Source organism: Osmerus eperlanus, chromosome 24, assembly GCF_963692335.1.
Source record: "Osmerus eperlanus chromosome 24, fOsmEpe2.1, whole genome shotgun sequence".
In the NCBI taxonomy this organism is placed as follows: domain Eukaryota; kingdom Metazoa; phylum Chordata; class Actinopteri; order Osmeriformes; family Osmeridae; genus Osmerus; species Osmerus eperlanus.
The window spans coordinates 1,458,062-1,472,434 of NC_085041.1; the positions used below are offsets into that span (position 1 = coordinate 1,458,062).

At 53.0% G+C, this 14,373-nt stretch overlaps 1 protein-coding gene across 7 annotated transcripts in view; it reads left to right on the top strand.

Moving 5' to 3' along the window:
• The window catches only part of elavl4 (ELAV like neuron-specific RNA binding protein 4), a 46,530-nt gene that overhangs the window by 24,655 nt on the left and 7,502 nt on the right, over nucleotides 1-14,373 (top strand). For 5 of the 7 annotated variants that reach the window (XM_062450909.1, XM_062450903.1, XM_062450906.1 and 2 more), the window contains 3 exons: nucleotides 4,858-4,961; nucleotides 8,641-8,793; nucleotides 13,740-13,975. In XM_062450909.1, the coding sequence (XP_062306893.1) occupies nucleotides 4,858-4,961; nucleotides 8,641-8,793; nucleotides 13,740-13,975 (493 nt within the window). Of the gene's footprint in view, nucleotides 1-4,857; nucleotides 4,962-8,640; nucleotides 8,795-13,739; nucleotides 13,976-14,373 lie in introns of all 7 variants that reach the window. The other 2 variants (XM_062450904.1, XM_062450908.1) reach the window with 1 other exon arrangement.

The following is a 14,373-nucleotide window of genomic DNA, read 5'->3' on the forward strand; positions in this document are numbered from 1 at the left end:
TGTTCTCGCTCTCCATCTCTTTATCTCTCTCACTCCCCTCTCTCCATCTCTGTCTCTCCCTCTCTCTCATTCCCCCCTCTCTCTCTCTCTCTCTCTCTCTCTCTCTCTCTCTCTCTCTCTCTCTCTCTCTCTCTCTCTCTCTCTCTCTCTCTCTCTCTCTCTCTCTCTCTCTCTCTCTCTCTCTCTCTCTCTCTCTCTCTCTCTCTCTCTCTCTCTCTCTCTCTCTCTCTCTCTCTCTCTCTCTCCATCTCTGACTCTCACTCTCCAGCTCTGTCTCTCCCTCTCTCTCATTCCCCTCTCTCCTATCTCTCCATCTCTGTCTCTCTCTCCTTCTCTGTCTCTCTCCCTCTCCAGCTCTCAGTTCATTCTCCTTTTCTCTCTCCCTCTTTTTCTTAACACATAAATAAACAGACCCGTGGGCCAGTCCTGGCTACATATTGAATGCAAACTTTTAATGGAATACATTAGGGAAGTGTTAGTCCTTTGGCCATCGACAAATACACACACACACACACACACCAGAAAATGAAGATGACTGATTGGATGCCGACAAGCCAGGAATTGGATCTTTGTCAGTTGGCCATTTTTCTGGATCCTGTTTCTGCAGCGGCTGCATTTCTGCCTCAGAACGAACGCATTTGTTTCCATAATGACATGGCAGAAAAGAAATGACTTTTCATGCGCCAACGAGAATTGATTGCATCTGTGATGCTGGTATCTTGATAAAGAGTAGGCTTTACGTTAGGAGACAATCACCTCTCAACATTCTCTCCTCAATTCTCTGCTCCATAAAGACAGACTCATACAGACAACCTGTCTGTCTGCTGGTGGGAGGAGAGGGGGGGTGAGGAGAGGGTGAGGGGGGAGACAGTGAGCGTACCTGACAGGTGCCGAGATTAACCCGGTCTGGACACAACACAGAAACGCGTCCTCCAGAACTGCCAACGACAGCAGAAGACGCCATTAACATTTCAGACTTCTGAGCCTTAAAAAACGGTCCGTCTCTCCCCCACCCCACCCCCTCCATCACCACCACCCTCACCCCACCCCCTCCACCCTGAGTGCCCCTCGCCTGGGACAGGACAGTCAGACAAGCTCTTACGTGCCGACTCCAGATATGGTGCTGCCTGAGGGCAGGCTGGGGTCTGTCTCTCTCCCCCCTGCTCTGAGTGCACCGTTCCTGGGCTGGGGAGGCTGTCGCAGTCCCCAGTGTGGGTCCCTGCCCTGGACCTGCCTGGGGGCCGGGGGCCTGCCGAGAGGGAGGGGGGGTTAGGACGATCCTAGCAGCGGACTGCTGTCAGCCTTGACGTAGGCGGGATGTCCCAGATTCACGGGAGATCCTTGGTCTGTCTGTCACGCACGCAAACACACACACACCCCCCCCCCGCCTGCGAAGCCTCACAGCCCACACGCTTCACCCAGGCGTCCAGCAGGCCTGAGGCAACGCCGTCTCCGGCGGAGAGGAGGGGGCGGGGGGGAACGACTACTGACTGTCACAGTTGCTGCTGCCTTGGCAACCCCAGAGGAAGACATCTGAGTGGGTGGAGAAATGAGGTCTGTGTGTGTGTGTGTGTGTGTGTGTATGTACGGCTGTGTGTGTGTGTATGTGTGTAGGGCTGTGTGTATGTGTATATGTGTGTATGTGTGTGTGTGTTGTGTGTGTGTATGTGTGTGCACGTGTGTGTAGGGCTGTGTGTGTGTGTGTGTGTAGGGCTGTGTGTGTGTGTGTGTAGGGCTGTGTGTGTGTAGGGCTGTGTGTGTGTGTGTGTGTAGGGCTGTGTAAAAAGGTGTTACAGTGTTACAGTGATTTAGTCACACTGAATGTGGGCACGGGCCAAGCATGTGTTGTGATTTAATTTGGTGGCAGTGTTGGACTCCACCAGCGCCTGAGTGCTGGGATCTGGGAGCTGACGATGGAAGGCTGTCGTCTTCATCTTTGTGAAACGTGGCAGTGTGTGTGTGTGTGTGTGTGTGTGTGTGTGTGTGTGGGGCTGAGCAGCGCTGGTTTCTCTAGCAGGGGAGCGGTGCTCTCAAGGTGGGTTCGGGTCAGCGGGAGAGAGGAGAGGAGAGAGACAGGAGAGAGAGAGGAGGGGAGGAAGAGGAGGGGAGAGATCAGCAGAGGAGAACAGAGTAGAGAAGAGAACAGTAGAAAGAGATCTCCGTCGTGTCGGCGCTCTAAGCCACCGCATTGTAATGCTGCAGTCAGACCACCTGCTGTAAACACACTCATTTTCTCATCTCACACGTTAGGCAACCCGCTGCTCAAATAAACAAATAAAGGCTTAGTCATCGCGCTGCTCAACTGGCAGTCACCGGAGCAGGGAGCCACGTCTGAAATAGCTCTGACACACAGAAGCACTCTCTACCCCGTTCCCTCTCAAGGTTATGTTCGATTCAGACTACGACTGTGTAACAGCCGCTTCGCTCGCACGCTGAGAAGGACATGTCCCAAATGGACAATCAACTCAACAGAGCAGACAATAAACATCTTGTTTATCAAAACACATCAACAACAAAAAAACATGCGAACAACAAACATGCACACATTTTTTTTTTACGTGTTTTTAACCACATCGTTGATCCATGTAACAATGGATCAACTCTGGTTGGCATCGACAACATCCCGATCATCACCTCCCTCCGTCGCTGTCGCCATTCAGACGCCTCCAGATTTCGAGGAAGGGGTCGGTCTGCTGCGGTGAGGAACTAGCCTCGTTAAAAGTTCATTACAAGAAGCGATGCATCATTTAGGTTAGCGGGTTTCAATCGACAATTATAGTCCGTAAGTTACTGTATCCATTAGGGTAATTAATTGGCAATGGGTTAATATTCCGTTTGCTGGTCCATTAGCGGTGTTTCCGTCACGTGTTTCCGTCGATGTGTTGCGCGTGAGATGGTGATGACATTCAGAGATGTTTGTCAGGAAAACTTCCCATATCAACTTGGATTCTGGAGACAACAAAACCACATAATGTCATAAACTCCTAGTTATTTCGTGATTAATTTAAGAATGACCATGCTGTTACTACTGGCATCATTGCATACTTAAGGTGAAGAATATGCAGTTTTATAATTCCACCTAAAGTAAGCATTTCTAGTTACTCACAAGACACTTAGCTGTTAACTGACTGTTAGGCTGATGCTCAGAGTAAAGTACTGGTCATGGCATCATGACGCCTAGTGTGGACTGCAGTGATTTACAGTCACACATGAAACATTAATGAAACAAGCATCCCTGCCAGCCAAACACTGCTTCTCTTCAAGCAACGAGACATCAGAAGCACAAAGAGGTTCTGAGAGAGCAGGATGTGTGTTGGGGATTTCCTGTGTCAGGGAGCGTCTCCATCAGGGTGTGACTGGGCCAGCAGGGTTCAGCTGTGTGGGTGGATCAACACACAGAAACCACTTCATGCTGGTCTGTAAGAGGTTCTGCCTTCACTTTTCCTAAGATGCGCTGAGTGGTCGGGTAGTTCTGTGTTGAACTATGCAAAACCGAGGACAAGCAGCAAAGTGCTTTGCTGTGCTGGGCCTGTCAGTGTGTGTGTGTGTGTTGCAGGCGGGCAGCATGCTGGTTGATCCTGCTGGGTTGTGTTGAAGCTCAGAGAGCTGTTGTTATGACGATGTGCTGTTGTTATGACAGGACGAGTCCAGCCTGCGTGCCCGACGCCTGCATGTGTTGGCCCACGGATTCACCAGGGAGTGTCTCTCTGGCGCGTGTGTGAGAGTGTGTGTGTGTGTGTGTGTAAGCTACGTGTTGCGTTGGTGTCTCTGGGCAGCAGCCAGACAGAGCCTCCCTGCTGTGAGGAGCTCTGGAGCTGGTGGGCGGGAGCCCCCCTAGAGCCCCCCTAGAGCCCCCCTAGAGCCCCCCTAGAGTTGCTGCAGCTGCTTTACTCCCCCCCCCCCCCCCCCCACACACACCACTACAAAACACACACTGCTTCTCCCCCTGCCTCCCTGGCCACACACACACACCTGCAAACCTGCCATGCTGTGTGAATCGATGTGATCTCTGGCCCTCACGGCGCACAGACAGAAAACATGTCAGCCGTTGGTTTAGCAGCTTAGACACCGCATGTCAGTCCACAGAAGAGAGAGACAACAGGAGGAGACAGGAAGGAGGGAGGAGAAGAGAGGAGAGGACTGGATAGAGGAGTAGCTTTGGTCTGTGATGCAGAAAAAACCCCATTGCGCCATATTAAGTGATGCACTTTGTGACGTTCCAAAGTGGATCCGCTGCTGTCTGTTCTGGTTAACAACGAGCAGAGTTGCTGTTCGTCTGTAAAGGGAAGGGGGGTAGCAGGGGGTAGCAGGGGGTAGCAGGGGGGTAGCAGGGGGTAGCAGGGGGTAGCAGGGGGTAGCAGGGGGGTAGCAGGGGGTAGCAGGGGGTAGCAGGGGGTAGCAGGGGGGTAGCAGGGGGTAGCAGGGGGTAGCAGGGGGTAGCAGGGGGTAGCAGGGGGGTAGCAGGGGGTAGCAGGGGGGTAGCAGGGGGTAGCAGGGGGTAGCAGGGGGTAGCAGGGGGTAGCAGGGGGTAGCTCCCCTGCAGCTACCCCGGCTGGCGGTATGTGTGTGTGTGTGTGTGTGAAATAAGTCTCCAAGACCTCCGCCTGAGGAGAAAGTCCAAGATGGCTGCCAACACTTGTTTACTGTCAAAAACACAAAAATCTGGTGTTTTTTCTCTCGTCTTCTGAACGCCTCCCCCCCCAACCCCATAGCTGTAGGAATAATATTTGTGGTTGTCAGGAAAACGTACACATCTCTGCTCGGTTTGAAAAAAAGACCAGACCTGTTCTTCTCCTCTCTCTGTTCCAGGACAGAGCTCCTCTCCTCTGCTGACGTCTTCTCCTCTCTCTGTTCCAGGACAGAGCCTGGGTTACGGCTTCGTCAACTACATCGACCCCAAGGACGCGGAGAAAGCCATCAATACACTCAATGGTCTCCGTTTGCAGACTAAAACCATCAAGGTGAGACAGACTTCCTGTTTCCTGTCATTCACTGCTGGGTTCCCTCCGGAACTACACCTGAGCAGCTTTGTGTTTGTTAGTTAGAACGCAGCAGAGAGAAGTCACTTTACAGACATGTGATGTCTGATGTCATGTGACATGTCTGATGTCATGTGATGTCTGATGTCATGTGATGTCTGATGTCATGTGATGTCTGATGTCATGTGATGTCTGATGTCATGTGATGTCTGATGTCATGTGATGTCTGTAAAGGGGCTCGAAAAAATTTTGGGATATGGTTGACTGTTTCACAGACTGAAGGGGGGAGGGAGGGAGGGAGGGGGGGGGAATTAAAGGCCAATCAGAATCTAAGCCTGAGATGTTATAGAAGCCAGAGGGACAGCTGATATGCAAATCCTCCTTTAAATGTCAGAATGTAAAGTAAGTAAGTAAGTAAGACTTTATTTATATAGCACATTTCATACAAGAATTGCAGCTCAAGGTGCTTTACATAAAATCAATAAAAACAATAATACAAGTGATAAACAATTCAAACAAAAATAAAAATCCCAATAAGATCTCTGTTCAAGAGAGAAACCAACTTTAAACATGCATCTTAAAAGTAACAATAATATAATTAATAAAAGTAGGAAAACCCTTTTGAGATAAAATTACTTAAATGCTTCGGTAAAAAGGTAGGTTTTAAGCTGTCTTTTAAAAATGTCTACTAAAGGTGAAACTTTAAAGACTTTCTCAGGGTAGGAGGGACTAAAACCTTTACCACGCGTTGTTCAAAGTTAAATAGAGGATTCGATTAATATTCCGATGTACAGAACATTTACCAGCGTGAATCGTGTCAAAGCAGCCATGAAGAATGAGGAAACCATATTAAGTATTCAGCCTGCATTTCCTTGGGGAGATCGTAACAAGAAACTCCAGAATGCGGGTGAGAACAAGCCAGGAAAGACCCTGGAAAACAGGACTTGTCACTTGTCGGCGCTGCTTTTGCGTTTTTAAATCGAACAGTAATCTGCTATTCTGGCATAATCCCTGGCCTCTTGCTAACATAACTGTAATATAATCTGATGGGATTACGCAAGCGATCTGAATGGGGGAATCCCATACAGAATCTCCCTCAGTCCGAGGGGAGGGGAGGGGGGGTGTTACGAGGGAAAACCCCCTGAGATGAATCAGCCATATCTGGGTTGGTCTCAAGACAGAACTGCCTGGGCTATTTGATGTAGGTGAAGAGGGGGAGGCAGAACCAGGGGTGTGTGTGTGTTACTCCAGCGCTGGTCTCACTCTCGGAGAGGCCAGAGGACAGGATGAGTCAGAGGGTGTGTGTGTGTGTGTGTGTTACTCCAGCGCTGGTCTCACTCTCGGAGAGGCCAGAGGACAGGATGAGTCAGAGGGTGTGTGTGTGTGTGTTACTCCAGCGCTGGTCTCACTCTCGGAGAGGCCAGAGGACAGGATGAGTCAGAGGGTGTGTGTGTGTGTGTTACTCCAGCGCTGGTCTCACTCTCGGAGAGGCCAGAGGACAGGATGAGTCAGAGGGTGTGTGTGTGTGTGTTACTCCAGCGCTGGTCTCACTCTCGGAGAGGCCAGAGGACAGGATGAGTCAGAGGGTGTGTGTGTGTGTGTTACTCCAGCGCTGGTCTCACTCTCAGAGAGGCCAGAGGACAGGATGAGTCAGAGGGTGTGTGTGTGTGTGTTACTCCAGCGCTGGTCTCACTCTCGGAGAGGCCAGAGGACAGGATGAGTCAGAGGGTGTGTGTGTGTGTGTTACTCCAGCGCTGGTCTCACTCTCGGAGAGGCCAGAGGACAGGATGAGTCAGAGGGTGTGTGTGTGTGTGTGTTACTCCAGCGCTGGTCTCACTCTCGGAGAGGCCAGAGGACAGGATGAGTCAGAGGGTGTGTGTGTTTCATCTTCACTTTTTCCCTCTCTATCTTTCAAATGTATGTTCAGATCAGGCAGCCAAGGGTCATGCCAGCTCCCTGGTTCACACACACACACGTGTCTTCAGCGGGTAGCGTGCCAGGGCCAGACTCCAGAGGGTCACAGGAAACAGCCTACTGCACAGTTTCTAGACGACGCTGTCAGAAGCTGTAGTATCCTCCCAGTCTCTCTCTCTCTCACACACACACACACACACACACACACACACACACACACACACACACACACACACACACTGCACTCACCAAACCCCCTCCCTCGCTTCCTATCTCAAAGGCTAAGGTCTATTTAGAGCCCCACACACACACCCTAGCCCAGCCTCTTCCCTCCCTGGGTAACAAAGTGAAAGCAGCCGTCCATGTCTATCATGCAGGAACACACACAGTCCACATAACAGGCACACCAGCCTGGACATGCTTCCACCCCCCCCCCCCCCCCCCCCACACACACACAGCGTTCTCCTTTCTGCAGTCCGCCTGTCCAGCCTGCCCAGCCGTGCGTAGCAGCATCAGAGCTTCCCTCTCTGCCTGTCAGAGATAGGAGAACAATCTCCCTCAGCCCAGACGGAACCACCTGCCCCTCCGCACTGCCTCCGCACTGCCCCCGCACTGCCCCCGCACTGCCTACACACTGCCTCCGCACTGCCCCCGCACTGCCCCTCCGCACTGCCCCTCCGCACTGCCTCCGCACTGCCTCTCCACACTGCCCCGCACTGCCCCCGCAGCACTTCAGTTCTGCCTGTCCCTGGTTTGGGTGTGACTACCTGTTCAGAGAACCACGTCAAATTTCAACACATGGACAGTTAACCTGACTCCTAGTGTCAGGCCAGTGTTGAGCGTGTTCCAGGGTCATTATCGTGTCATGTTATCAAAGTTATCCATCTCCAGCCCCCCCCCTGCCGCCCCCAGCCCCCTCCCAGCCCCCCCCTCTCTCCTCTCTTTCTGTAATGTGTAATAACTAACACTGACACAGGTGGTTTCTGAAGGTTAGTTAGCACTTTGCTTCCTATGGTCCTAACACAGATACACCTTTGGGGACTCCTTCAATGTCTTGTGCACACGCACGCACGCACACACACACACACACACACAGCGCTGTCTTTCTGGAGTCTTTTTCTGGGGTAGTGTGGTTACTTCCTCCATGACACCTCCAAGTTTCCCAGCTGCTATGGAGATGACTTCCTGTGGAGATGACTTCCTGTGGAGGTGTGATGGGGGAGGAGCCTGGAGGAGAGAGGAGCTGGGAGACATGCAGAGAGGGACTCACACACACACACACATTCACTCCGGCTCTTCCACTCCCTCCTCACTTTCACACAAACACGTCTCGCTGCTACTGGAGGTGTTGATGGATGAGACATCTGGAGCAGGCTCACAAGGAGAGGAAGTGAGTGAGGAGGAGGAGAGGAGGAGAGAGAGGAGGAGGGAGAGAGGAGGAGAGAGAAGGAGGGAGAGAGGAGATGGGGAGGAGGAGGAGGAGAGAGAGGAGGGGGTTTGGGTACAGAGAAAGCAAGCCATCTCCTGCTCCCTCTTCTTCCTTTTATAAAATTATATTCAGCTGTCAGAATCTCATATCAACCCCACTTATCTCCTCCCCTCCTCCTCCACCCTTAACCCTCCCCTCCCTCGCCCCCTCTCCTCTCTTCTTCTCTCCTCTCCTCTCCTCTCCTCCCCCCTTGCCCTCCCCTCACTCCCCCCCCTCTCCACCCCCCTCTCCTCCCCTCCTCTCCTCCTCCCCTCCTAGGTGTCCTATGCAAGGCCCAGCTCTGCCTCCATCCGGGATGCTAACCTGTACGTGAGCGGTCTGCCCAAGACCATGACGCAGAAGGAACTGGAGCAGCTGTTCTCCCAGTACGGCCGCATCATCACCTCACGCATCCTGGTGGACCAGGTCACAGGTATCCATGGGGCGGCTCTTCCACACACACTCACACACACACACACCCTCTCCCTCACACACACACCCTCACACACACACACTCACACACACCCTCACACACACACCCTCACACACACACCCTCACACACACACACACACCCTCACACACACACCCTCTCCCTCACACACACACCCTCACACACACACTCTCCCTCACACACACACCCTCACACACACACCCTCACACACACACCCTCTCCCTCACACACACACCCTCTCCCTCACACACACACACACACCCTCTCCCTCACACCCTCACCCTCACATATACACCCTCTCCCTCACACACACACCTTCACACACACACCCTCACACACACACCCTCACACACACACACCCTCTCCCTCACACACACACCCTCACACACACACACCCTCTCCCTCACACACACACCCTCACACACACACCCTCTCCCTCACACACACACCCTCTCCCTCACACCCTCACCCTCACACACACACCCTCTCCCTCACACACACACCCTCACACACACACCCTCTCCCTCACACACACACCCTCTCCCTCACACTCATTCAGTGGGTCTACTGTAATCTCTGTTTCTGTGACACACACACACACCACCCTCCCCCCACCCCTGCAAGGGTTGGGGATCCGCTACAGGAATTTAGGATTTAGGATTAGTTGCTGGTGATTAAGAAACGATGCAGATTTGAGCGGGAGCAAACTGCTGCCACGGAGGAAGAGGAGCACAGGGTCACACTCCCACCTGACTCACACAGGAGTCAGACAGAGTCAGAGAGGGAGAGAGAGAGAGAGTCAGAGAGGAAGATGGAGTCAGAAAGAGTCGGAGAGTCAGAGAGAGTCAGAGAGAGAGAGAGAGAGCGAGACGGGGAGAGAGAGTCAGAGAGGAAGAGGGAGAGAGTCAGAGAGGAAAAGGGAGAGAGAGAGAAGGAGAGAGAGAGGGAGGAGGGAGAATTGTGAAAAGGAGGAGGGGATGAAGACACAGAGACAGGTGAAGACACAGAAGGTTTCTGCCGAGGCCTTGTCTGCCTCCTGTTAGACTACTAGAGTTATGAGTCCCTGTGGAACAGCCTGGCAACGTCCTGCAGCCTTTCCCCCAGCGCAGCACCTCTGCCTCCCCTCCCAGCGCAGCACCTCTGCCTCCCCTCCCAGCGCAGCACCTCTGCCTCCCCTCCGTGCCTCCACCCTCCAGACCTGCCTGGTCGGCTCAACACGGGAGGTCAGAGGTCATCATACCAGCGCTAGGCTGCGATCCATAGCCTTCAGAGCAGGTCAACACCTCTCTGATCAATAGGAACAAATACCACTGACAAGCAGAGTCTGCCACATGCTTTCACAAGTTCTCCCTCTTTGGTGAAAACGACTGTTCCCTGGAGTCCAGAGAAAACTGTTTCATGGGAGGTTAGATGTGGAAAACATACAGGCAGGGGGACGTGTGCACACACACACACACACACAAGCGGACAGATGGTTTTAGCAGAGCACAGAGCTCCAATGGGCTTCAAAGGCCTGTGTGTCCTGTTTCCTTTGCAAATACCATCTGTGTCCACACATACCAGCCTCACACTACACAAGGACTCTCTCTCTCTCTCTGTCTCTCTCTCTCTCTCTCTCTCTGTCTCTCTCTCTCTGTGTGTGTGTGTCTCTCTCTCTCTGTGTGTGTGTGTGTCTCTCTCTCTCTCTCTCTTCTCTGTTCTGTCTCCCTGTCTCTCCCTGTGTCTCTCCCTGTGTCTCTCCCTGTGTCTCTCTCTCTCTAACACACGCACATACACACACAAAAACCTCACACTACACAAGGACGTCTCTCACTCTCTCTTTAATCTAATTTGTTTAATGTGGAACCCTACACGCTACATACAGTTGGCAGTCATTAATCAGAGGACAAGAGAAAAAAAAAATCATATTTGGTGTGTGTGTGTGTGTGTGTGTGAGAGAGAGAGAGAGCACATACTTGCAAGGTTTGGAGATGCAGCTTTCATCAGCCAGCCAGTTCTCAAATCTCTCCAGATTTCCCAGAGGGCCGCTTGCCTTTTACACCACCGGTGACTGAGTTTGTGTCCGAGGAGAGGAGCGGAGGAAAGAGGAGAGGAGAGGAAAGAGAGAAGAGGAGAGGATAGAGGACAAAACAGGAGCTGTAGAAAGAGAGCAGAGGAGAGAGCAGTGCTGAGGTTAGCTCCGTCAGAACAGACCTCCGCTCAGCCTCCTGGTGAGGCTGAGGAAGTTCTTAATAAAGGACGCCAGGTGTGTGAGGGAGAGATAAGCCAGGTGTGTGAGGGAGAGATAAGCCAGGCCGTTATATAAGAGCGTGTGCGTCTGTGTGTGCATGGCTGTGTGTCTCTACTTGTGTGAATTTAGGGACTTGAGAGTCAGATGGCTGAGTGGTTAGGGAATCGGGCTAGTAATCAGAAGGTTGCTAGTTAGATTCCCGGCTATACTTGCCTCGGGGGAATGTCCCTGTACTTACTGTAAGTCGCACTGGATAAGAGCGTCTGCTAAATGACTAAATGTAAATGAAATGTAATTTATGTGTGTGTGTGTGTGTGGTGAGGGAAGTTGTGACTGACAGACAGACACCTATCTGGAGACTGAGAGACAGACAGACAGACAGACACCTGTATGGAGACTGAGAGACAGACAGACTGACACCTGTCTGGAGACTGAGACAGACAGACTGACACCTGTCTGGAGACTGAGAGACAGACAGACTGACACCTGTCTGGAGACTGAAAGACAGACAGACAACCTGTCTGGAGACTGACACTGACAGACAGACACGCCCCTCTCAGAGCAGAGTCAGAGAGTCCCGTCTCTGATCACATGACACCACACTGAGTTTATGACTGAAACATGGACCCTTTCTGCCAGCATGTCTTCCTTCTTGGCAGTGTGGTTTTCCCTTCCCTCCAGGTCACACACACACCCACACACACCCACCCACCCACCCAACTAGTGAAAGGTGTGACGGTCAGTGAGGTCAGACACCCTCTCACCTCCTCAAAGTGCCAACACACACGCTGAAGGACAAGGACAGGGTCCGGGTCCACACACACACGCACACACACACACACACACAGCCTCCACTACCCTATTCACACTCTGTCTATAATAACACCTCCTCAAGTCATCACTTAGTGGAAGGCTGTGTGTGTGTGTGCTGTGTGCGTGTGTGTGTGTGTGTGTGTGCTGTGTGCGTGAGGCCTTCCTGTAACCCTCAAGGCAGCATGACAACTTGGTTTATGAAACATATCAAGGCTGAGGGGTTGTGAAGAGTACCGCTCAAGGGTAGGGGTAGAGAGGAGGAGAGAGGGCAGAGAGGAGGAGAGAGGGCAGAGGTAGAGAGAAGGAGAGGGGGCAGGGGTAGGTCCTTGAGGGTTTAGGTTGGTTGAGGGGCAGTTCTATGGGCATATGTGAAGCCCTCTGTGACATGCTTGCGTGTAAAAAGTGCTATACAAATACATTTGATTTGATTTGATTTGGTAGAGAGGAGGAGAGAGGGCAGGGGTAGAGAGGAGGAGAGGGGGCAGGGGTAGAGAGGAGGAGAGGGGGCAGGGGTAGAGAGGAGGAGAGGGGGCAGGGGTAGAGAGGAGGAGAGAGGGCAGGGGTAGAGAGGAGGAGAGGGGGCAGGGGTAGAGAGGAGGAGAGAGGGCAGGGGTAGAGAGGAGGAGAGGGGGCAGGGGTAGAGAGGAGGAGAGAGGGCAGGGGTAGAGAGGAGGAGAGAGGGCAGGGGTAGAGAGGAGGAGAAGCCTGTAGGACACAGTGGGGGAACGAAAAGAGTGTTAGAATGAGTGAGAGGTGTGGATATTGGAGAGATGGTGTGTAAATGTTGGTTGAGGGAGACGCCTTTCCAAAGACCCCTGATTGGTGAGGACAGGGAGACCGCAGATGAGGGAAACATTAATAATATATCGCCCCGGCAACGCTGTGTAGGGAGAGAGGGAGAGAGAAAGAAAGAGAGAGAGGGAGAGAGAGAGGGGGAGAGAGGGGAATGGCATTGAGATCGAGCGAGGCCTTTTTGTTCATTGTAAACACGCACACACACACACACACACACTTGAACACACATGCAGTATTATGCAAATAGCCCTCTCAGCAACATGGTGAGCTGTCAGTGTGTGTGTCCTCCGGGTCCATAGAGTCAGCCTCATTAAAAACAAGTACAGGCATGTGTGTGTGTGTTTGTGTCTGGTCTGCCCCGGTGCATTCACTGGGACCGACAAAGGACCGACTGTACAGAGCCTGCGCTCTGTCTCTCGAAATGTTACTTTCAGGTGGCAGTCAAAAGACGTCTCCTTGGAAACGACGAGGAGGAGGGGAGGGGAGGGGAGGAGAGAGGAGGAGGGGAGGGGAGGAGGAGAGAGGAGAGGAGGGGAGGAGAGAGGAGGGGAGGGGAGGAGAGAGGAGGGGAGGAGAGAGGAGAGGAGGGGAGGAGAGAGGAGGGGAGGAGAGGAGGAGAGAGGAGGAGGGGAGGGGAGGAGAGGAGGAGAGAGGAGGAGGGATGGAGAGAGGAGGAGGGATGGAGAGAGGAGGAGGGGAGGGGGGACGGAAACAGAGGGAGGAGGACAAGAGCACCGTGAACAGAAAACACATTGTTACAGATTGGACTGGGATCTCTGTGGCGGGCTGTGTGTCTGCCTGCCTGCCTTGCGTGTGTGTGTGTGTGTGTGTGTGTGTGTGTGTGTGTGTGTGTGTGTGTGTGTGTGTGTGTGTGTGTGCCTGTGCTAGAGAGAAAGAGAGGAAGACAGTTGGCCTGTTAAATAACAGTGAGGCCTCTCCGGTTTGTCGTTTCTGGGGTCATGATTCGTAAGGCGTGTGTGTGTGATGGATGTGTGTGTGGTATGTCATGTGTGTGGTGTGTCATGTGTGTGTGTGTGTAGTCGGGAGCCACATAAAGTGACAGTGGCCCCTCCTGTTTGTGATGTGCTGGCCCCTCAGGTGGCTCCCGAGGTGTCGGCTTCATCCGCTTTGATAAGAGGATAGAGGCCGAGGAGGCCATCAAGGGCCTGAACGGTCAGAAGCCCTCCGGCGCCGCAGAGCCCATCACCGTCAAGTTCGCCAACAACCCCAGCCAGAAGACCAGCCAGGCTCTGCTCTCCCAGCTGTACCAGTCCCCCAACCGCAGGTACCCCGGTCCCCTGCACCACCAGGCCCAGAGGTTCAGGTGAGACACCGGGCAGGAGAGGGGGACGGGGTGGGGGAGGGGCGAGGGGATGTGTGTGTTGAGGGGAGGGTGGAGGGAGGGCAGAGGGGAGGGTGGAGGGAGGGCAGAGGGGAGGGTGGAGGGAGGGCAGAGGGGAGGGTGGAGGGAGGGCAGAGGGGAGGGTGGAGGGAGGGCAGAGGGGAGGGTGGAGGGAGGGCAGAGGGGAGGGTGGAGGGAGGGCAGAGGGGAGGGTGGAGTTCTAGTTGTGCAGTGTGTGTTTCCGTATCTTGGTCGAACTTTATTCTACAGTTCTGCTTGTAAACTCTGATAGGATACTTAAATTCACGGTAAAGGTGGTGAAATTTATTACATGCCAGATAAAGTAATGAAGTTTAGAGTTAATACTGATTGTAAACACT